The sequence below is a fragment of the Athene noctua genome, chromosome 18 (assembly GCF_965140245.1).
Source record: "Athene noctua chromosome 18, bAthNoc1.hap1.1, whole genome shotgun sequence".
Lineage (NCBI taxonomy): Eukaryota > Metazoa > Chordata > Aves > Strigiformes > Strigidae > Athene > Athene noctua.
In genome coordinates, this window is record NC_134054.1 from 1712940 (window position 1) to 1738189 (window position 25250).

The following is a 25250-nucleotide window of genomic DNA, read 5'->3' on the forward strand; positions in this document are numbered from 1 at the left end:
CAAAAATAAGGATAGCTTTTAAAAAAACCCCTCATATTTTTGTATTATGATTTCATTATGTGTTTTTACCAACCTCATGGCTGCAGTGGAACTTGGTAAATACTCTGGCAGCATTGGTTTTACTTGAACTGTATTATTTTCCACACTATTTATGCCAGCATGGTAATGAGGTGCTGTTTTGACTTCCCTTGCCCCAGAGCTGTTCTCAAGTCAGATGACTTTGGGGCAGGGAATTTTAAATTATGGAAATAGTTTAAATTACAAAGCAATATTTTTAAAAAAGAAGTTTCCTTTAGAGCCAAGGGGAGGAAAAGGTGGAGATAATTTTTTTTTTTAGATTTTATAAAAACTTATGAAGCAATGCCTAAACTTGAGGCCAGTTTTGACCAGATGGTGTCCTTAGAATAGCTGCCTTTAGTGATAAGAGCAAGTGTTTTCTCTAATAAATTTACAAAAGCTTATTGTAGTGTATCTGGCACTAGGAGATAAATTGCGTGCAGTAACAATTACACCAGACCTTTGAAGTTGTTCTTTTCACTAAAGACTCAGCTCATCCTCAGGAGGCAGCAAGCAGTGAGTGGAAACCGAGTGTATCGTCTCCTCATTGTGCCCGTCTGCCTGGGACTTCTCTCTGTCCCCCTGAGACAATATCTCTCTGCAAAGATCCCCTTTCCCTTCTGGCCCTTCCTTGACTCTCTGAAGGGCCGTGTGTGAAGGACACCTTGTAAGCACACCAGCAGTTGCTCTGCAATGACAACTAGAATTTCTTTCTCAAAGCCAGTGGCTGATACACGTTGTATTTCCTACAGCTGTGGGGGGAAAGAGAGTACTTTGCATTTGTGAATGTGTGAAATTCACAGATCTGCTGACACATCAGCTCCAGTTTAAAGCTGGTTCTGACTTAGACGAGAAACTGTCAAAGAAAACCAAAGTGCTAAAGCAAGTTGTCTGTGATTCAGTGAATGAAAAATCATTTTCCCTGGGAAAACAATGATCCTTGCCTTTACATGGTGTGAAGAGACCTGCTTTGCTGGAAGAGTCTCATTCTGAGATATAAACTCAAGACCCTCCTGTTTCCAGCCATCAGAAATGCTTATAGTGTGGGTTGCAAAGACAGGAACTGGAATGCTCTAGCCCTTTGATCATATTTTACTTTGATCAATGTTTTTTCTCTCTCTCTATTTCCATGACAACTCTAATTGACAAATATATTCTTCATTATGTTGGCAAAAATAGCCACACTACACAGGTTGATATGTAGTACCCATCTGTTGTCCCAATGTACCATTCCTGTTTTTAATCCTGCTGCCTGGAAACAGTGATATATTGCTGTTGGTCTGTTTATTTGAAAATTTCACAGCAGAGGTATTGAAAAACAATTAATATTCACAGAAAGATTACTGATTGAGATAGCTTTCACTGCACTGGCTTTTAAATAGCAGCATCTCTTATTAATACCATCACTCCTAATAAATGCAATTACAATTGTTGACTAATGAAAATTTTAGTGTTAATTTATATAACGCAGACTTTATGCTTGCAATTAGAGCTTTCTTGATTCTGCAATGTGTTGTTCAGGGAGAGAGAGAGACTATCATCTCTGATTACGTGTCTGTCATTTAGTAAGAAGAAAGCAGTTTTTCAGTCTCCTTTGTTAACATCAACCAAGAGGCTTGAAGCAGCAGCAGCCAAAGTTCTGAAATGGTATTTTAAGTAAGTAATTTTGAAAGTCAGCAGTGTTAAGATGTTTTATATAAGCATTTGCATGGATGAATCCACTGGGTTGAACATGTGCTTTTGTATTGTGTTTCAGCTATGAGAGGTGGGTGCATCAAATATATTTATTGCTGCAAGGACAAGGTTTGAGCAGATCAGAATATACAGCATTGTTCCTGTGAATTTGAGTTTCTCATGGTCTGTGTTCTGGTTTCTAGTTTTCCACACAAGTGGGATATGGCACTGGATTTGGAGCAAGTACTTCTGTCACTGACATTTCTCCGTGTTAGTGCTAATCCACACATGGAAACAACATCTGTTGAATCACTACTTTTCTGTCACTCTTTGTGAAATTCTTGGGATTCTTGGGAGTTTGGCATGGAAGTAGTCAGTGCCACATTGAGTCAGTCCATGCTGTAGCTCTCAAGTGGTATTGCAAGCAGTCTGCTCTTATCTGTGCCTTTTGTGGAGGTCCTGATGAAATTGTGACTTCAAGCAAGTCTTGATTTGTTGCAGAAGCATTTCATAGAATCATAGAATCACAGAATCATTCAGGTTGGAAAAGACCCTTGGGATCATCGAGTCCAACCCTCAGCCCAACTCTACAAAGTTCTCCCCTACCCCAGATCCCCCCACAGCTCATCCCAATGACCCTTAAACACACCCAGGGATGGGGACTCCAGCCCCTCCCTGGGCAGCCTGTTCCACTCTCTGACCACTCTTTCTGGGAAAAGTGTTTTCCTCATGTCCAGTCTGACCCTCCCCTGTTGCAGTTTAAAGCCATTATAGTAATATCTGCAAGTACTTCTTTGCTCACAGATCTAATTCTGGCCCTAGAGCACATGACAAGTGAGGAAAGGTGGAGGGATTTGTCCAGCTGTGAGATGACAGAGCCAAACTCTCCTTGTTATTGGCAGTGATTGTAATAAGGGTCAACTGTGACAAATTGCAGGTAGGGAGGTTCAGCTTAAACATATTAAAAAAAAAAATAAATCTCTTTACCATAAGGATAATGCAGGTCTACAACAGGGCACCCAGAGAGGCTGGGAGAGCTTCATTTTAGAGGTCAGCATTTTGGTAGACAAAGCTATGGCTGACCTGAAACACGAGGTTGGACTAGTCACATCCAGAGGTTTCTTCCAACCATTGCCTCTGTGATGCTGTGAGTGTATATTCAACAAACGTCCTGGGTCAGTGGAACCCACTGGGAACATGTTTACAATCTTTTCTCTCTGTCATCTACAGGAGTTCTCACTGCTAAAAATGTGAACTCATTTGTTATGAGGCCCTTTTTTCTGATGCCTTCCTTCCATTTGTTAGCTTTTTGTGTCGAAGTATGGTTTCTAACTAAATTCAGTCTATTAGAAAGACCAGAGTTTTACATTGCTCTTATCTTCTCATTGGGAAGCCTTTCTGGAGGGAAAGTGTGGCTTTTAGAGCAGAGTGGCCTTCAGTGTCTTCTGCCTCATTTGCAACAGCATCGTATCCAAGGCAATCTCTCAGCATTTCTGCCAGGGCATTTGCATGACTTTCAAAGCCCTTTGACAAGTGTGTATTTTTTCAGTTATCTGAACAAGGTGTGACACCAGCATTTTTCAAGTAGCTTTCTCAGTTTCTTTCCATAGTGGAGCTGTATAGGATGTGAGCTGAAACATTAATGGTGTGGAACACCTCTGCCCATCAAGAAACTTCTGCTTCACTCTGAGTGTGTCCTTCTGTTTCTATAGAAAAGTGCTCATTCAGTCTCTTTTATACTTCACTTGTCTTTTCCACTTCACGTTCAACTGCTTACAGCTTCAGATTATGCAAAACACTCTGAAGATGTTTGTTTCAGTGAGAATTTTACTTGAAATCTAGAAGAACCTTACAAGCTGTGCAATACGTTTTGCCACCACTTGTATGAAAGATAATTTGGATTCTTCACTTCTCTGCATAACTCCTGTAGTTCCCACTTTTTAGTTACAAAATCTAGCTACATTTTCATTGTAAATATCGCCTATTTAATGCCTTACTCAGCTGTTCTTTGGGGCATTCTTCAGCTACCTGTTTTTGCTACAGACTTACGGCACTGAGAAGTTAATTGTGTGCATTTGGCAAGTATAAATCTGAGTGATTTGAATTTTACAATGGCACAGAAGGGTATGAATGCTTGTACAAAGAAAGCACCCACCCATCTACAGTTTGCACTATGTTTATTTGGATCTGTGGTCACCATGACCGCATGGTGAAGTCTCAGTGTTGAGGTTTCAGAGTGTGTGCACCAGACTAAGCAGATAGCGAGGTGTGTGCATGGTGGAATAGGGAGAGAAGAATAACGGCATGTGTATAAAGATGAAGATAATGAATACTACAACTGTGAAATCCCTTAAAAAAAACAGTTTTTGTGAGCATGGCATGCCTGAGTGTCTGTTTAGCTTTGGATACTGAGCATCCTGGATACAAAAGCACATTTTTCCATCAGTTGTTGTGATTTTTGATACACAATTCTCTTTGTGTCTGTTGAAGCAGTAAGGAGACTGTTTGCAGACTTGCAGCTCATGGGAATGCAAGCAACGTGCTCTCCTGTCAGACATGGGCTCAGAATTTCCAGCTCCTCTCCAAATCAGGCATTTCTTGGATAACTGACAGTAGCAAGCGCTTGTCACCTGAGATTTTTCAGTTCTGGTTTCTAAATAGGAGAGCAGATTTCTTCTCGCTTTTGGTTATCGAGAACTGTTTTGTGGATGATGCCAAATTCTTTCATCCTTTCCTGTATTGTTTCTTCCAGACTCCCATGTCTCAGCAACTGTGCTGCAGGGGAGAAGGCCTGGATGCCATGTTTGGCTTCACTGGCTGGGAAAGGGCATTGCAGTGATGTGGGTGAGAGCATCAGGGAAGGCTGTGATAGGTACAGCATGAGTTTAGAGCTGATGTTCTGTGGGGAGCCTTGAGACACATTTCAGTTCAGAAGACCTTCCACAAGTATGAAACTATCCTCAGTCATGCTTACTTGGAAATGGGCCATGTTGACCCCTGTTCCTGTGACAGTGTGCTGACAACAGAGCTGGGGAAAGGAGAATGGACAAAGTCTGATCCTGGTGGGTTTCTGGTTGTGTTTCCCAGGCCCCAGCTATGACCCATCTGGTGGAGAAAAACATGAGCAGTCAGTAGTGTTAGAAAATCTGTTCAGAGGCATGAAGGATTATTCTTCTGAAGACCTTCCTTGAATTTTTCTAGGCTCTCTCATCCATGGAGGAATTTAGAAACCTGGATCGGGATATTGAGGGGTCTGCAAAACGGTGGAAGAAATTTGTTGAATCTGAGTGTCCTGAAAAAGAGAAGTTCCCTCAGGAATGGAAGAACAAGTCAGCTCTGCAGCGCCTGTGCATAATGAGAGCCATCCGACCTGATCGCATGACCTACGCTGTCAGGTAGGGATACTTCTTTACTATCTCTGTAGTGTTCTTGCTCAGCAGACAACATTGGCTCTGTGTTTTCTAGGGAACAGGAGTAATTCAGGAATATGTTTATATTTATTTATTATAGAATGCGAGTTCTGCAAAATGGTTTCCTGTAAAGCAGTCTGCTGAATGAGTCATCTCTGAACTTTGCAAGAGAGTCAACACATTTAATTTAATTGGAATTTCTTGCTTAGGGAAATAAAACCCCAATATCACCAATAGTGATGAAGCAATATAACTAGCACTGGGTGAGGAGCAGACGCGCCATGTCAGATATGAACATCATCATACAGGTGTTATACATCTGCTAGGGTCTTTTAACGATCAGTACAACTTCTAGAGTTCATTAAGGTCAACTTTAGTTACTAGATCCTTTGATCCTTTATGGCTCTTCCCTAGGCACAGGAATAAAGTTTAGAAGGAAAGTCTTAAAGAGGTGGGGTTTTTTGTAAAATGCAAAATTTATCTGATGCTAGTTCTGAAAGTTGTAGTTGTAAATTATGTACTAAAGTTATCTAGGCGAGTCTAAACTTTGTGAAGGTATGCAAAAGCAATATGCTTCTTCCAGGAGAAACTAAAGGTCTTTCACTCCATTAGGACTTGTTTTCTTCCTTCTCTGTCCTAGTAGTCTATGATTTGACATTTCTGCAATGTCTCTCATGCTGCTGCCTCTCAAATAGTTTATATTGCTCCACCATCTGGCATGTGCGTGTATATGAGTGAATGTAGCAGATTGTGTTACTCAGTGTATGAACTAGTTTTCTGTTTGTGCTTTAAAATTCACAGAAAAATGCAGGAAAGACTGAGTGAAGTCTCCCTATGGTCCATGGTTTTATGTTTTATTAAATTAAATACTATAATTTATCATAATCATACCATTCTAAACCATCTTCTTTTTAATTTCTTACTGTTTTAGGGCTAGATTCTCCATGTGTTCTCTCAGATGAAAACATTGGTTTTCCTGTTATTGTTTAGTTTGAGTAAAATAAGTTCTTGTCTTTCTGAACTTTTAAGCTTATATTTCATTTAAGCAAGTTTAATTCATTTCTTTCAATCAAAATGGTGGTACTCACATAGCTCAAAAATAACTAGAATATAACTTTTCAACACCTTTCATAATTTTCTTGTATGAAAAGGTAAGGAAATCCAAGTTCAAAAGCTTGGCTGTGTGTTTTTAGGGTCTGGGCATGTCAAAATTTTCCATTTGCACAAGAGTAAATGTGTTGGGGTTTTTTTTTGTTTGGTTTTTGGGTTTGTTTGTTGTTTTTTTTTTTGTCTACATTCTAACCTACCTCTAGATATGTACAAACAGCAACATTTCACAGTGGCTTCCCCAAGACTTTATAGATATTTTTGACTAAAATTCTTGAAATATGGGATAGTCAGACACTAGGCACAAAAGGCTTAAGAATAGCTTTTGTTTAGGGAAATCTCATACCCCAAAAGCAAATGTGAAATTACTAGTGGTAACAATGACAGTCAAATTGTGTTCAACCTCCTGGTTCCTCCTTGATACTACCATACTCCTCAAACATTTCTTCAGCCATCAGTCTGGCTAAGACAGATGCTGTTCCCTTAGTGAAGAAATTTGCTTTTCCTGAGAGATCCACCTGTCTGGAAAATACATGAGTCGGTTCATCTGTCTTTCTTGTGTCAGTCAGTGAAGTCTAGGACTCTGATGTAGGAGGAAAAATAATCTTTTGATTGAGCTTAATTCAGTCAGCATTCCCGATAGCCACCACACAGAAGGCTAATGGTCATCTGATGTCTTGTTTTCCTAAGCACTGTCAAAGTTATATTGTGTCTGTGACCCTTCAGAAGGTAGGGGATCTTGTAGAGCACTGGGTAGCTGCGTATTCTGACCATGAGGACTTCAGCCTCCACAACCCTACTTTAGCTAGTAGTGTTTCAAGATCATGTGCGTGTTAATAAATTCATCAAGTTTTAGATATGTGCGATGTTGTTGGATCCTACAGGTTGTTTGCAGTTCTCAATGTGTAGATCTCTTCCTTCTGTATATCAGTTAAATCTGCTAATATTATCAATGGATATTATGACCAGTGCTAACCTTCTTGTCTCTCTGAGAGTCTTGACAAGTACTTGAGTGCATTTTTAGGAGTCAAGGAGTAACAAGCCTAAACACAGGTGTGTAGGGGCATTTTAGATGCCCTAGAATATCCCTACCACATTTCCAGTTGCTATTCAGAAAGATGCAAGACCCTTTATGTTCCATGTCATATGTGCCAGCTCCATGAAGATGGTCTAGGAAGCTAGCTAGGAAGTTAGGTTTTTCAGCCACTCTTCAACAGATCCATGGGGGTATTTGCACAGGCTGTTCTAATCCCTAGGCCTAAGAAGCCATCAAGAGAAACCACTCTTACCCTGACTCACTCCTTAGAGCTTAGGTGGGGGCAAGGCTCGGTTGTCCATCACCAAGAACCGTAATTTCTTCAGGAGGGATTTTCCAGTGTAAATGCTTATTTCATCCTTCGGTCTTACAGAAGAACATCACCAAGGAGCTTCTTGCAACAGCTTGTGCACCCATGCTTCCACCTCCACAATGAGGTCAGGTCAGTCCAGCAACTACTAGCAAGGTATAACTTGATCATGCCAAGTCCTTCCAAAAGCATTGGTACTTCTACCTTGAGGCATAGACTTTGGAAACAATGCACAAGGACTAAGGACTCTGGTAGCTGGCACAACCCCAGCCATGTTTATGACACTTATATGGACTCTCAAGATAAAGGATCTTAGGCAGATGTGACCCCACATAATCTAGAAAAGCTGTAAACCCACCACTTGTCTTGCACTTTTTGCTTTTTGTTCTGACACCATTTTTCAAATCCTACCCCTTATTACTGCGAACCACCCCTATGAATACCTTATTTTAAAGACACCAAGTGCAGGCACTCTTCCAGTCCTGTCTCTGAGGGCAGGCCTTCCTTTCCTGCACGTGCGGTCCATTTCAAAGTCTCCAAGTCACATTAATTGTGTTTCTGAATCTCCAAGGCATCATTTCACAGAGCTGAGACCTGATGTAAAACAAGAATATTGTGACCTTGTATTTGAAGGACTGAAGCTTGCCAGCAGCTCTTTAGCACATCTTGACCCAGAACAGAAAAATCTACTTGAAAGAGGTACCAAACAAAGTCGAAGCTTTTTCTTTTGCAATCCCTTAGGAATTTCTAATCCAACAGCCTTTCACTAGTCCTTGAAGGAGACTCTCACCTCTCTTAGGAAAGAATTTGACTGCCTTATTCTGGTATCATCTACCAGGTGAAAACTGACCGATGCTTTTCTTCCCCGTGGCACTGAGGTTTTCAAAAGGCCTGAATCATGCATCTATTCTAGAAGAGTAACTTCTCATTCCTGGAGTTATAACATTCCTACCTTTGAATCAATGTTCGCTGTATCCTCTTTTTCTAAAGCAGTGATTCTGGAAGCTCACCCTGAGGAAATCTAGCCTGGATGTTCTCCATGCGCTGTATTGTATTCAGGCAGCTGCTGTGGAGCTGAATTTTTTCTTGTTCGTTCAGTTGTATTTTAACTTGTGACTCTTATGCAGAGGCTAAGCTACACATGCTAGATATTCTTAGAGCTCTTCCCTTTTATCTTTCCAGAACAAAGTAATTTTGTAAATCATCTTTACTTTTTGTGACACTTGGTGATAAATCTAAAGGAGTGCTGTTTCCTCTCAAAGGCTGTATGGATTACAAAGTACATGGCAGTTTTCTCTACGTTAACTTATGTCTTCTCTCCTGAGGTACCTTTCTTAGAATCAAGCCAGTACTTGTACTGAACTTATGAATACAGCATTGGATTGGTATGTTCCAATTTTTTTCCTTTCTCGCTTCCTTTTGTTTGTCAGATACTGGTACACCATGTGTCATTTCACCTGTGTAAAAAGTGCTACAGAGTGATAATTCCAGAAGCCCATCCTGCAGATCCCCTTTAAAATTATTTCATGCACATTTTTTTCATTTAGTTTCCATTTTGTTTGAATCAGCAAAATCAAAACTAATTAACTGATTATTTGCAGGGGAATCTGTCTTTTCTGATCAATAGTAACTGGCAAAACTTTTTTCTTTCTGGCAGAGATTTTATAGAAGAAAAGCTTGGCAGTAAATATGTCATAGGGAGATCCCTGGATTTTGCAACAACCTTTGAGGAATCAGGACCTTCAACCCCAATTTTTTTTATCCTGTCCCCAGGAGTCGACCCACTGAAGGATGTGGAGAAACATGGTAAATAAATCATGTCTCTAGGCATAATTATCTTGGCATGATATTCTTGTTCTGGTTTGTGTTTTTGTTTTTTTTATTTCAACTCTTTGTAGATAATGGAGTAATCTGTTAAAAATAGATACTTGTGAAAAGATGTGATTACCTTTTCTTTTCTTTTTTTTTTCTTAGAGGTTTTTTGATTTTCATCTGAAGTTTAAATTAAACTTGTCTCTTTCCTGCATTGCCTGGATTCCCGATGTGGTTCACACTGCAATGATTTCTGAGTTGGTCTTGTACACAACCTATAATTTATGTCAGAGATATCTAATATGCTGTCAGATAGCTTGCTTTTTGCCAAGAAATATTGGACCAGATGATCCTTGAGGTCTCTCCCAAGCTGGTGCTCTATGATTCTATGATACCTAAAAAGCAACAGCCTGCTCTAACAGTCTGCTGATTAGTGTCAGAGTTTCCAGTTTTTAATCTATTCCTTCCTGAGTTGGATTTGGTGTGGATGGTCAGATGTAGTGCTGTTGGCTGGCTTCAAAGTTGAAGGGGCTTCTTTAAGGTGCCTTGTTTGAGAAGGCAGTGATTTCCATTGTGCACCAACTACTGTAGTCAGAGCCTGTACTCTAAAAGCTGCCAATGTGCAGAATTTGCTCTGGGTCTCAGATCCACTGTGGAAAAACTACCATTTTCAGCCTGAACATGGCAATTACAATACGTCTGGAAATGGGATCACTTCTGACTGTTGAACAGAGGTAACTGCGGTCACTTCTTTCAAGACTCTTAGAGGGGTTCCATCTCTGGAGTAGAGGGGTCAGATGCCTTTGGGTACTTCTTTAGGGCTGCTTCACATTGCTGTTCTGCTCATCAGATATCTTTTTTCCTTCTCCAGCAACGTGCTCACATATCTCCAAGACCATGACTTGTGGTCAAGCCCCAATGTTCCCAGCAGTGTGGAGTATAGTATATTTAAACTGTACGAATTACATATCAGACTGCAATACTAGAGATGCTGGCTGGCTTTTACCAGGCAGGTCTAGTCTCCAGACTAAACATAGGCAGGCTAGCAGCCCCAGCAGAGAAATCGGTAACACTGAACTAATCCATCATCTAGGCGAGTGCTGAAAAAACGCTGACCTGTGGATTTCTTTTTCTCTCTATGATGCATCTTCTGAGACATCCCAAAATAATATTTGAGTTAGTCTTTACCCACATTCCCAAAAGCAGTTTTCAGAGGTGTTAAAGCCCAGTGCAGCCTGAGCCACAGACCAGATCACCATTGTCAGTCATGGGGAGTTCCTGGGCTTTACATTGAGTTTCATGCTCTTTCTGCCATGATACTCAATCTCATTACTGGGAATTGCAGCGGATCCTCCTGAGGAAGGTCCTGTCATGTGCCTGGCTTCCCTTTGGAGCTGCATCAGTGATCCTGTCTCTCACTATGTTATTTTCTTGTATGGGAAATGAAGCACTAAAATCCAACCATGAATGTTTTAATTGGAATTGTAAAGATGAGTGTAGTTGAGCACCTGGGGTTAGTCAGCCAGAAAAGTTACAGCAAGTAAAAGTGAAAAAATTCTAATTAAATAAACCCACTGTTTCAGGGCAGCTGCATTAGCCTTAAAGCCTGTCTTGCTGGGGTCTGGATTGGATTCATTATTCAATATTTTCTCTGCCCTCTATTAGGTTTTATTAAAGTGCAAGTCTGGCTAGATAATTTTTGTGAATGGAAGATAACTTCTTCCAGATGCTGCCCATTATGGGACCTTTTCTTGGCAACATGGGGCAGGGTCTTCCCAGCAAACACTGTTGGGCTCAGAAAGCTTCCCCACCTCACTGGGGCAGCCTGACTGAACCATCCTCTCTCCTCTCCAAGCCAGCAAGCAAGGAGGAAGGCTGGCATCAGCTTTGGTGAGGCAGCCAGAGCAGACTCACTGTGTATTCCTCTGCAGTCTTGTTCCTATCTGTGAAGTGGAAATAACAACTGATATTAATTTTATTATTAATCACATGGTTTGGGGTAGCTCCCTGTCTTCTGTAAATTTGCTGCATCCCTTCTTGAGAGGGGGGGTTCTGAAGGCAGAGGAGGAGATTAAGAGCTCTCAAAGGTTGCAGCCACCAGAGATGGTGAAAAAAAAGAACTGAAAACTCTCAGATATGAGGAGAGCTGTATCCCAGGGGATTGCTGTAGTAAGGCTAAGCAGAGAGCTCAAGCAACTGGAAGAGTCTGGATGTTTGTTTTACTTTGGCTGTCTGTTTCCAGTCTTGTACCAAGAGATGAATCCTAAGTCTTGCAAGAGAAATCTTTTCCTTGTTTTACTATAAAACTTGCCTGCTTTTAGCAAAAATCAGGAATTAAGGGTGCACCATCTACGTGAAGGCAAATCTGCATGCAGAGGTAAGTGTAGGCAATCCCAAGGGATCAGCATGTGGGGACATGTGTACTGACTCCCAGGCTAAGCTGAATGCATCCTACTCTGCTGCGTGGAGGCAGTGTGCTTGGTTGTCGGGCTGCTTCCTTCCAGCAGCACAAATTGGTGCTTATCTTCTGAGGACCACACAGCAGAGATAGCTTGCTCCAGGCAGTTGCTTCTCCTGTGAGATGAGGAGCAAGTGGTGTCCTCCATCTTCAGATGACAGACACATTCTGAAAACTAAACAGGAGATCTTTAGCCATGATCACTTAAAGGATCTGAGGCACTGGGATGTTACAGAGAAATCAGGGGAGTCCAAGGAGTATCACAAATAAATGAAGAAACAGTAAATAGCTGCCATCCTTCCTCCAGAGCAAGGTAGTAAATGACATGGGTTGTGGGGTTCCCACCCTGCACTGTGCAGAGAAGGATGTAGAAGGGACGGTAGGAGGTGGCCTGCAGTGGCTCCTGGAGCACCCATTCCATGGGCTCTGCTGCAGTCCACTGACTGGGGCCTTCCTACACGCATTGTGGTGCACCCAGAGGCAACTCCACACCTGCGAAGCCATGATGGTCCATGAGGAATCTGGAGGGCTGACTGATCTTTAGATCCAAGAAACCTGGGACGCCTTGGTCAAGGCCACAGGAAGCTCACACAGATTTCATTTCAGCTGCCTTCTCAAAACTGAACGGGTTCCTAACCGTACTGCTGGTTCTAGCACGCATTGCAGGGTGCATTTCCACCAAACGAAGTCTTGTTCAAAGCCTGTTTAATCAGAAGGAAATTATTTTAATTTCCTATCACTGTAAAATATGTTTTTACACAAGGTTGCAGGGGAATAATGTTCTTTAAACAAGAGGCACTTTGTAATAATGTACCTTTGTGTTGATGCCGCTCTGTAATTAAAAGTAGTTTGGAAGAACTCACTGCTGTTTTCAGGGCTTTGGCAGGGAGTGTGGGAGAGACAAGATAACTATTATGAGAAGTGTGATAGCTCTTCTGTGAGGATTTTTGATAAGACTGAACTCTGCCTCAGTGCTGCTGTGTGAGCTCAGCTGTGCCGCGTGCTGTTCCAGGTAAAAGTGCTGAACATCGCTCTTTTTTCTTTCTTTTAGGGAAGAAACTTGGTTATACATTTAACAATAGGAATTTCCACAATGTTTCCCTTGGACAAGGTCAAGAGGTGGTTGCTGAACAAGCTCTAGATCTGGCTGCAAAGGAGGGTCACTGGGTCATACTCCAGGTACAGTGTCTTTGGAAAGATGCCTGCTGTTCTCCCAGGTTACCTGATGCTGATCATCTTGGCGAGGGCAGTCGGCCATTGTTATCTGGTGGGAAGTGGGACAAGATGTCATCTGTGTGTCCAAAGCAGCCGCCATCTAACTATTGGGCGTTGTCATTTGGCTTTTCTTGCTCTTTTGAGCCTTCTGTAGGGTCTGTGGCTGTAGAGAGTCCTCTGAAGGAATATTGTGCTACAATTTCCTGTACTTTTATTTGCTTAATGAATAAAGAGCTTTGTTCTTAAGAGCAGATAGACTAATTCTCTTACTACCACTCAAAACTTTCCATGTATTTAAATGAGCCTTGAGAACATGCACCCACTGTATGAAAGGCAGAGGCTATCTGCAGTAGTGCCAGTTCCTTTATGCATACCAAACCAGGTAAATGTTTGAAATTCTTATCACAACTTGGCAAAATGTTTCAGAGCCCTTTAGGGTGCAAAGGGAGCACTGAATTCGTCAAGTGCTCTCCGGAGTCACTTATTCAGTGAGTGCTGGGGTTTTGCAGTCAGTGATGGCAGCTCTCATTGCAGGTATTGGGAACCCCTCTGATTTCCTTGATGTGGATTTTATAAATATTTATTATCCTTTAATTGTTTGGATAAAATTAGATTAAGACAAAGCTTTGAGTCCCGATCTGACACTATAGGCCTGATTTTGGTTTTAAATTAAATATCGATTAATATTTTGAACTTCATTTTTGCTACTGTCTAAGGTAGACAATGCTGGACTTTTCAAGAGGTTTTATTACAGATTACTGGAATACTGGCATCTGCCTTTGAGATGGTGAAAGAGAAAATATGCAGCTTTTTGAGACTTATTTTCAGTAATGCAAGGGTTCTTCTTTTCTGCAATGGTGATTAGATCCTGTAAAGGACCTGTTAGCAATGTCAACCTCCATGTCAGTTGCTTCAGTGCTAGCAGATGAGTGCTGTGGGCCTGGAGTATTTTTATTTCATCCATTCACATCTTCTCTGGTGGTCAGAGCAATCAGTAAAAGGTCTCAGCAGACACTGAAGGTTAAATCAGAAAAGCTGCAGAAATTAGATTTATATGAAAGTTGATTTTGATGGTTGGGCTAACTGGTTTTCCAGCAACACCTGCCAAGTGTGACTATCTTGGGTGGCACAGAGCAGACCAGTTCTCTCCCCCATGAGCTTAGAGAGGAGCTTAATTCAGCTGGCTGCTGGTAGGTTTTGATGCAAACTGTGTGGGGCAAACTCAGTGGTCAGAGCAGTGGCCTGGTGCCAGTGTTGGGTCTCTTCAGGGACAGTCAGTCATCTGGGATTTTCTCTGGTGTAGTCACAAAACTGATAAAATTTTGTGCGTGTAAATATTTAACCTCTGTGTTGTGCTTGGTTTGGAATAAAGTAACATATTCAAGCCTGATTCAGCACAGAGATCAGAACTCTTTCATCCTCAGTTTTTAGTCGTAGACCTTCTGAGCAATCCAGGCAGAGAGGGCCCCATTAGGACCTGCAGTTATTCCTTGATGGCACTTTTCTCTTGGAACAGACTTGGAAATGTCCAGCAGGTGTTTGAGGCAGGCAGTACCGTTTCTGTGTTTGGTGTCTCAGGCACGTGGAGTGACAACAAAGCAATGGAGCTTAATTGTCACCCAGATTGGCCAAGCTCCAGAACCTGCCTCTGTATCTCATGTTGTGTTTCCATCTCCTTCTAAGGGCTGGAGCTTCATGTAAAATGAGGAAGAGAGAAAGCAGCCTGAGGGGCTGGCTAGACATGGGTCCCCTACAATGACAGACAAGACTCCCCTAGTCAAACAAAACTCTTTTATGGTCAGCAGACATCTACCTGAAATGAAATCACCTTCTAGACAAGCTATTGTTTACAAGGTTCAGCAAACCATTTTCACAAGACCTCTCCAGAGAGTGGTAAAATCAGTATCTAGACTCACCACAGCACGAGTCAGTGGATAAGACTCCCAGTCCCACAAAGGATTCTCCTGTCTTTTCAGTCATAGGTGGATTGTAGGAAATATTTACCATATGGTAGCTTCTTTGGCAAGATCTTTTCTGCAAGGCTTTTGATGATAAATACCTTGCAAACAGTTTCAGGAGTGTTTGTAGATGAGTTGAACAGGCTCTAGAATATCACAGACCACTCAGTTTACAGTGTCTCAGGATGTGTGGATTGTTGCATTAATAATAAAAGAGAGGACAGAGCAGATCTCAAGAGGCAGTCAGGGTACTTTTACCCAGGTCAATCAAACTCAGTGTTTGGAGGCTGTATCCCACCTACAGGACAGTTATACTCAGGCTTCACATTTGCTTTTGAGCAGTCAAAAAGCAACCCTTAGCTTCACTTCTGTATTTCGCTATCCACCTTCCATCCACTAAATTTTCTGTCTGATATGAACTCATACACATGTTCTCCAAGACAAATCCTTGATATGATCACCTAGGTGGCTTTTATGCTTATAGTTCATTACTGGTCCTTGACTGGAATCAGAAGTAATGATAGTCAAGTATGCTGAGCAATAGTGAGTTGGGGAATTAGGTTTGTGGGAATTGATTGTTAAGAGATATTGAAACAGTTGGGAAGTCCTTATCAGATTACAGGAACAGGATCACTGTTGTGTTGGGAAGGGCTGCTGTCCTGGGACCAATTACTTCTCAGTTGTATTGACCAGCCAGTGTTGCCTTCTGACATCGTAGGAGGCAAACTAAACAACAGAATCTATGTCTCCCCTGGAAACTTGAAAGTTTTTCAACTCACTCTGAAAATGTAGATTTTAACGAATGACTAATTTTATAAGAGAGAACAGCAAAAACCCACCCAATCATTCATTCCCATGGAAAGAAAAATCACTCTAACACTGGCAGAGCCTGCCCAGTGCAACTTCTTGCTCCTCTAGCATCGGTGTTGTACCTGTCCTGTAGCTTCAGCTTTGCTGAGCTCCTACCCCTTGCCATCACAGTACCCACATTTGTACTATTTGATGACAAAGATGATGAGGGAATGAAGTCCACAGATAACATTATTCTCTACCGATGGTCCAACTGCAAAATAAGAGCCCCCTATGGCAAAAGTGCATGAGTCTGAAGGAGAACTTGGTACTTGAGGGCTGCATGGACAAACACCAACACAAGCCCAGCAGGTGCTCTTTTCTAAGTTGTTGGCATGGAAGATGTGAGGCTGAGCTTTGAGCTCCACAAGAATCTATTTGATGTCAGATTCAGTCTCTGGGTCTCCTTAGAAACAGTTCATAGGTTTGGGGGGGTTTAACCCAGATTTTTCTGGCTGTAATAAGGGCACGGAATTTGGATCTGATACTTTCACTTTAGGTGGGTGCACCATCTAACCACTTGGCATTTATCTTCCGATGTCATCTGTAAACGTAGTTTGAAGTGTTAGTAACAACTGGTGGGAAAGGGGTCTGCTGCAGAGATAGGGCAACAATGAAACATCATCTTAAAAGACTGAAGAAAGATTTACATAGATTTAGATTTTTATATTATCACAAAATCACATTTTTCTCAAGACCCTTTTTGCTGCCTTTTAGGTAAGCCCTTTTTGTAATGGTGTTGTCTTTAGTCTGTAGTAGAAGATTTAAGTAAAAGGCTGCACAAACGGGGGTAGCTGTAATGCAGTTTACAGAGCAGGTCAGATCAGGCTTACTCTTTTGGTGACACTCAGCACCATGTTATCTGATAGATCTGACCATAGGGCATGTGAAGCTGCTATACCATACCTGGTTAGCACATGGATTGATCATTACAAGATAGAAACACCAGAAAAAGTGGCTGCTGAAGCTGCAAGAGCAGTCTGTATTCAGACAGGGGGGCAGCAGTCATGTCTGTAGCAACAGTATGGGAGGCTGAGGCGTGCGAGGGAGCCTGAGGAAGGTGTATGGCTGCTGACTGACCCCACTCCTGAAAGTGTTTAAGTCTCTGAATGGGAGTCAGGTGCACAAAATGTCTCCAGGAATCACAGTTCCCACATGACCAGTTTCTCTCTTCTGCACCAGCCAGTGTTGTATTTTGGTGCTTTTTCATTTTTATTTTTTGAATCTTTATTTTTGCCTTCATTAATTTCCACTTCTTAGCAAAACGTGTTGGTTTTTTTTTTTTTTTTGTTTGTTTGTTTGTTTTTTTGTGGAGAAACCAGCTGCAAATATCAGTGCAGAGTGTTTGACTATTCCAGAATGTCTTAAAGAGAAGAAAAAGGAAACAGGAAAAAAAAAAGGAAGTTACAAAAGCCAGTCCTTGGCATGTAGGTTTCAGCTTTGACAAATTGACATCTGCCTAAGGAAAGATGTGCCAGAAACATCTTGGCCAGCTTTATTGTGCTCTACATGGGCCATAGCTCTCTGCTGGTCCCCAGCAGGCAACAGCCTGTTCAAATGGTCTTCATTTCCATGAGAAAGAAATTGAGACAAAGAAAAGAACCAGAAGTTTCTTTTATAGCAGGTTTTGTCAAATAAGCAATCCTGCTGCTTTGGCACTCTGAAAATCCACAAAAAACATCAGAAAAAATGCAAATAGAAATAAATGCACATATCCCCCGCCACCTTAATGTTTCTCTTAGGTCAGAAGAAAAAATTTAATAGTTTTTGTATTCTCATTGATAAAGTTGGAAGAAATGCAGGTTCTGTCAAGTCACAAGCTGTGGGATACTCTGGTCATTAAATCAGCAAACAGATTTCATTTTTAAGAGTTTTCAAATGCTATATATTCCTTTTACCCTGAGTAAACAATTTTTATTTTTTTTTTTCAAGATGTGAGATGGAGTTACATTTGAGTATTTGGCTGATGGAAAGCAACTTGTTTCACAAAGACTTGTGGTATGGCATTTGGAAGAGAACAACCATCTCTGGCAGGGAATGAAAAGCACTTCCTGACCTGTAGATTCACACGGGCACTTTTCTGAGAGGCGGATGGGCAGAGCACAGCACTGGGGTCCTCACAAGGAGCACCTCCAGCAGTTTAAGTGTAGAAATCTGGAGGTCCTGGGCATTGCACAAAAGGAACATTCAAGCAGAAGAAAATTTGGCAGTTGGGTCGAGCATTTATTTAAAACCTGCTCTCTCTCCTGGGTTCCTCAGAAATATGTAAGGGGTGCCCAGCAGCTGCAGCAGTATGTCCCCCGATAGAAACTCGATCTGTGCGGATCCCAACTCAGTCACAGTGCCATGTGAAGCCAGCGTGTCAGTGCTGCAGCAAAGCCCATCGAGGCTCTGCAGGTGGACAGCCGTCACCTCTTGGGCCTTCTGTTGGTTCCTCTGCGTTGCCTACCTCCCCAGCTGTCTCTTTGGGGATGGATTGATTGAGAAGTTGTCTGAACTAGGGCGTTATCCTACAGCAGGATGGCAGGGGAACACAGAGCTGTAGGAGCTTGGTGTTGCACACAAATTTTCATGCAGACATCACCTTCCTCTCCATAGCCTTCTGTTCACTTGAAAGGGTAGCATTCAATTTTGAAGTGGAGACAGAACTAATTGCTAGTTTGTTACTCGTGGCAAATTCTGTAGCCTTGGAGGTAGGAAGCAGCTGGGTGCTACAGCTGGGAGATGGTCTGAGGGTGCAGCAGGGCTCTGCCCTCTGCAGCCAACATTGGATGGAAGCTTCCTATGATGAAGATCTTTCCACCTTGTGTGAAAACCCACACACATAGTTGAATAATCTCTCACCTCCCATTGTGCAGCTGTGCTGGAAGATGAATCCTGCTGCCAGCAGGCTCAGCAGACAGGGCCGTGCTATTCCAGTAACAGCATTTTCCCAAGTTGCTCATTGTGATTCCCTGGTCTCTTCCTGGAATATTTTGGCTGTGACAGTCTTGGTGCTGGCTCTCTTCCAAGGTTGAAAGACATCCTGTACTTGAGGGCTGGCTGTTTGAAACACCCACACAAACGAACTTTTCTCGAAAACAAGATTTATTAAAAATAGGAGGAAAATCAGATCAAAGTGCATGATGTGCTCAACTCAGAAGGCCAGATAATCTCTATCCCAGAATATTAAAACTCTGCTAGTAGAACCTGCAAGTGTTGTGATGAATCTGTCAAATCACAAGGTGTCGTCTGACTAGCAATTAACAGATTCTTTAACATCTGTATTTAAAAGAGTGGGAAATCATTGGAGCAAATGAATTAACCTGAACTCAACAGTATGCAAAATTTCCAAACAAACTCGGAGGACAATATAAGTAAAGAATTGTAGGTAAATGTATCAAATGGAATAAGAATTTGGTAAATATGGATTAGGTCTATTTGATACTTTGCGCTGTGAAGGTGACTGCATTTTTAGAGGAAATACAGCAGCTCTAGTTGACATGGACTGTAGTAGAGCTGCAGAGATGGTGCCACACAGGAATGTGTTAGGGAAGCTGCAGAAGTTGAGTGTTTCTAGCAGAACTCAGCAAGTTTGCAGATAAGGTAAAAGTGTTGAGAAATGTTTGATAGACTAGATGTGTATCCTGTCATTCAGAGGGACACGGACAGGCTGGAGAATTGGGCTGTCAGGAACTACATGATATCAACTGAAAAGAAAAGTCAAGTCCTGCACCTGAGGAAGAATAACGCAGTGTACGCTCAGGACCAGCTGCCTGGAAAGCAGCCTTGCAGGGAAAGGACTTGACAGTCTCAGTGCACAACAAGCTGAACATGAGCCAGCGGTGTGCCCTTGCAGCAAAGGAGGTCACCAGTGTCCTGGGCTGCATTAGGAAGAACATTGCTGACAGGTCAGGGAGGTGATCCTTCACTCTGCTCAGCCATGGTGAGACCCATCTAACATGCCAGGTCCAGTGCTAAGGATCGCTCAGCCTCAGTAAGAGATATTATCTGTGGAGATCTTACTGATCATCAACACTTTATGGTAGGGAGTAAAGACTAGACTCTTATCAGTGGTGCCTAGTGACAGGACAAGGGGCAATGGGAACAACTTGAAGTACAGGAAATTCCATTTAAATGTAAGTACAATCTTTTTTACTGTGTGGGTGGTCAAACACCAGAAGTTTCCCAGATTGTTTGTGGAGTCTCCATCCTTGGAGATATCCAAAACTCAGCTGAGCATGGTCCTAGGCAACCTGCTCTGCTCACCCTGCTTTGAGCAGAGGGTTAGGACTAGATGATCCCCAGACATGTCTTCAACCTCAGTGATTCTGTGATCTCTGCTTTCCCACTTCCAAGTTAGCCATGAATATGGTTTCTCTGGTACTTGTAGTCTCCCTTGTGTAGGGAGGAAAGAGCTTTGCACATCAGGGAACACTAAGCTGTGAGCTAGCATAAACTGTGTCCGCTTGGTTTCCCTCTCTGGGTCTACTTGAAAGTTTTTGCTAAGACAGTAACCATAACAATCACCAAATGATGTTTATCAGCCTAATGGCAAATAAACAGTGAAATTTGTTTGCATATTTACAGACTCACATCTGAATGAACTGATGCAGGGAAAAGTTCAGACATTAAGTATTCCAAATTTAATTGTAGTCTTCATCCATTAGCCAAAATGTCACTTCCCTTTCTTTGTGATCAACTTAATTTAATTCCTGAGCATCTTTCCATTTTCATACGTTGTTGCTTCACTGAGTCAGGTTCATGTACTAAATTGAGTAACACTGAGCTCCTAGAGCAAAATTTTATGAGATTCAGAGATTGGCAGAGCCCTTCTTATTGTATCATAAATATAATGGAGCCTTTTTTCTGTGCACTTCACAACTAGTCCTAGCTACAAGCAAAAGAGATATATTGTCCTGTACGAGATACATTGTCCATTCAAGGCACACATAAGCATTTGGCACTAAACCTCTGCTTCAGTAAAGACTAATTTTCCTTCCAACCACAGCATCTCTTTATTCCTAGATATATATAAAAGGAGAAATACCCATTCTACCTCCATTTCTCCTTCATGATTTTTGGACAAATACTCTGATGGAGAATGGTATTGGATTTCAGACAGCTGCTTTCCTTCCTGCCTCATGTCATAACTACCATTCTCAAGTTTTTCCAATTGCAAATACACTTACGGACCAGCAACCAATCCAAATATTGATGTGGGATAGAATTAAGATTCTGTTGATTTTTCAATACCTTTGTAACTACTGCAGTCCCAGTTTTGTTTTGCAACTGCTCTGGAAACCTTTGTCTCAGACATATCTTGAGTTAAAAAACAAATGTAGTGGAGTCCTCCTAAAAATAAAGTTTATTTTCCTCCATTTCTTGAGATTAATTAAGCAGTTGTCCTTTGCTGTGTATTTCACTTGTTCATCACTACCCATCTTTACAGTTTTATATCTTATGAAGTGAAATTTTATAAGATAAGCTCCAACATTGTCATTAAAACTTTAGGGAGTTCAGGTCAGTCCAGATTTTCTATAATTCATGCTAGTTTTCTCTCTGGCCTTGCAAATCCCAGCAGTTTCCCGTACCATTAATGGCTGCATTTGGACTCTCAAATCTCAACTCTGGACTGTGGGGCTCAAGCAAGGAAAGAAGCACTGGACTGGTTGGAGAAGAGAGGAAGACAAACTCAAATGACTTCCTAAGCCTTAAATTGTGTCAGATTCTGTATAAATACAATTGGATCCACATGATACTTGTTTTTCTGTTGTCATATTTGATCAAAAGAAAGAAGAGGCCAAAGGTAGACTCAGACTAGCAATTGCCATTTCAGAAATGGTTTCAGTGCACCTCTTCAGAAGAGGCAATATCCTGCCATCGTCTCTCCCCTGAATGTCCTCTTCTGTCTGACAATGGACTGCTGCGTCCAGCTGACCTTCTGTTTCTCCTTGGTCCTACCAGCCTCTCATTAGACCGTCCCATCATCCTCTATTCACTTGTTCAGTCCCCATTTACTCTCTTGTATTTATCTTTGTACCTGGATTTTTCCTTCCTCTCTGTCATCATCCTGAGGCGGTGTCCGTACTTGTCAGTTAAACAGTGCCAGGAGACATTTGTGGGGCTGGACCTCAGCTGTCTGTCCCATCTCACTGTCAGCACAGGTTCTGCTCCTGCTGTTGGATAAAGAGGTCTGGCTCTCTCCTTGACAGTTCGGGAGTGAGGATAGACCAAGTATCATTCCCAATAGAAATCTCATATCACCAGTCATGTTTTGGAGCATCAAACAGGTCAATAGACTAGAAAGGGGCAATTGTGAACAAATTAGCCCAGGAATAGTCTTAGGCACATTTCATTTACTATCATCAACATTAAGCCATGTCTGTGCTAAAAGAACATGCAAAATATATTGCACTTCTTTCCAAAAGTATTAAAAACAATCAGATGCTTGCTGATATCCTGGAAGTGCTGTAGAGGTTTCAGGGCAGCCCTCTTTGGGTTTTGTTGTCTTTTCCCTTTCTCCACTTCCATCTGCCTTCTGTGTACATTGACAAGTGAAAGGGTCATGGAACAGCCTATTTTTGTTGAGTTTCTAACAAAAAGTTTAGGTTCTCATTTGGAGGAGGGACTGTGGCAGGTGAGGATATACAAATCCTAAGAGCAGTGAGGTTGCTACAGCACAGCTTTAGTATGGGGCCAGTGGTGGCCCAGACAAGATCCTGAGTACTAATAGAGATATAAAGCCTCCTCTGATGCTGGTACTGAATTGACTCAACATTCCCAATATCTATATAGCTAGACCAGTGCTGCTTCTGTGCCTGTGTTGGTGAAATCACACTGCAAATTGTGGAGGAGACGCATACACAAACAGAGGATAGGAATAGATGCGTAGTTTTTAGTGCACCAAAAGGCAGAGTGGTCCCATCATATTCGTAATTGCCTACTGACTAAGGTGGTGAGCAGAGAAGTGACACTTTATGTAGATGTACTTAGCTTGGCCCAGCCCAAGTAAGAGGATGGGGAAATTCACAGGGCCCAGCAACACAGGAGGAACAGACAGTGTGTTCAGAGGTGAGCCTCAATTAATTAATTGCACTTGCTCTTATGCGCTGTAATCCTCCTCCCTGACCGTGGAGAGGCTCACTGGGGGTTAAGGGCTTCCGGGAGGGCTCAGATAGTGCTGACTGCAAGGATCAAAAGTATTCTTCCTTGTCAAGTGTGACCATGGAGTGAGGTCTGAAAAAACCTCAGGGTGCTACTGCTGAAATCCAAGCACTGCACGTAAGTGACAATGTGATGCAGCCCTCATTGCCTGCCAAGTGGGGCACCTTTGGTAAATTGACTGTAGTAATTCCTCCGCTAGGGGAAAGCACGTGCCTGAGACAGGGTAAAACTTCTCTGGTACTCCCAGAGCTCTGAGGCTGCCTCTCTCCACATGAAACAACAGCAAGCTTGTTGCCCAGAAATAGCTTGGGCTCCTAGGTGTGTGGGCAGGTGTTGGTGGTAGGGCCTGTGCTCACCATTTTGGTCTCTGAGTCCTGTAGTCCTGATTCCCATGACCACAGGGCTGCCTGTGGAAGGTTAGAGCTATGCTCCAGTACATGTGGCATCTTCTCACATGATGAAACCTCACACTACCATTGACAGGAAGCTTGACTAAGGGAAGGGACTCTCTGCAGTGCCCCCTCCCTGTCCTTTCTTATACCCCAACACGATGCAATGAGTGTTGGACTGTCTCTGGACTGTAAAGCCTGGATTTCAGATTTACTGCAAAAACTAACTATTTTCTGAGAGCATCTCACAAGAGAATGAGACTTTGTAAAACCAGCTAATTCTTATTGCTCTGGGAGATTATTTGTGGTAAGACATGAAGGAGAGACCCACTTTCAGAAACGTGAAGGATCTCCAGTCGCTATCAGCAAAGGGAGCGCATTGAGGAGTGTGTGCTGGTTTATATATATGTGGTGCTATTTCTGATGGTTACCATAGCAACACTTGAGTCCTGTGATATATGTTTTGCCTTGTGAAGTACAAACACAGTGGGGTGCTGGGAAGTGACTTCCCAAAGAAAAGCCTCTGGTGTTCCCATGTTCCTGCACATGCACCCTAGCCCAGCTCTTGCCCCTCATCCTCCAGTTCCCGCTCTCAGTCACCTACACTTCGTAACGCAAAGCAGGGAAATAACACAGGGCAAGCTGCTATGGTAATGGTCGGTGTGCGTAGGCAGATGTTTCAGATTTCTTTTTCATCTTCTTTTTAGCAGGATTTGGCCCCCACCCTTCATTCATAAAGCAAAGTAATGAATTTGAGACCGTTGCCTAGCTCTGCCTACAGCACAGACCTAGATGTTGAGCTGTGAAAAAACAGAGTTGTTAGTGAGTTCTCTTTTACCCTTGCACAACAGCTCTTTCACAAACTTCAAAATCTGGCTAAGAAAAAATGTAATAAAGCAATGAATTACCTTCCTGTGTCCTGGGTAAATGTGTCTTCAGAGAGTCTTATGGAATGAGGATGACATAAAACTGGTGCAGTGTAAACTGTACAGTGTGGCTTAGGGAGATGGTATTGGGAGTGCATAAAGCCCTGAGCCAAGGGAAAGTGCACAAACTAGATTATCCCTCTTTCTCCTGAATGAGATCTAGAGGTAACCCATGAAATCAGTAGGTTTCAAAACAAGCAAAAGGAGGTGGTTCTTCAGTCAACATGTAGCTCAGCTGTGGTTGGTGTTAATGCAGCATTGTCTGTGTTATGTTGTTATTGATAATTGACAGATCATTCAGTTATGACTGCATAAGTTGTTATTATTCGTGTTCTGTCAAGGTGTCTTACCTGACTGCTGAGAATTAATTTGCAAAGTTTCCTTCAAACATGTGAATCCCCTCCACAGCATCTCTATTTTTTGCAGACATATTAATTTGATCAAGTCATGAATTCTCAGTACCAACCCATGTTTCCCTGCATATATTCCACTTTTACATCCCTTCTATCAGAAAAGGATAGTATATAAATACACTCAATTATCATTAAATTAGAAATATTCCCTAAGACAGCTGTTAGAAGGCAGTGATACTGACAAATAATGATCATTGGTGTCATGTCAGCACAAGTGAAAGCAATTATTTTTCAGCCATTTAACACCACAAAATCAGATGTAGGAAGAAACTACCAATTAAAGATGAAAATACTTAAGGTCAGGTATGTGGTCTATGGTTAAACTGATACTTAATGCACAATTTTTCTTTTGGTATTTTGTTGAACTCTTTCCCTATATTACTAAAAAAAAAAAAAAAAAGCCATTTGAAACTGGTTACAGGTTTCAGTCCACTCCTACTTTATTACTGGGCTTGTGTTTTTAGAGTGAGTTTGTTTCCTGGACTCTGGG

General features: G+C 42.0%; 1 protein-coding gene across 1 annotated transcript in view; it reads left to right on the forward strand.

Moving 5' to 3' along the window:
* Nucleotides 1–25250, forward strand: part of DNAH9 (dynein axonemal heavy chain 9) — a 213293-nt gene that overhangs the window by 160290 nt on the left and 27753 nt on the right. Inside the window, exons 60-62 of the mRNA XM_074922361.1 lie at nucleotides 4933–5126; nucleotides 9252–9400; nucleotides 12916–13043. Of these exons, the coding sequence (XP_074778462.1) occupies nucleotides 4933–5126; nucleotides 9252–9400; nucleotides 12916–13043 (471 nt within the window). The remainder of the gene's footprint in view (nucleotides 1–4932; nucleotides 5127–9251; nucleotides 9401–12915; nucleotides 13044–25250) is intronic.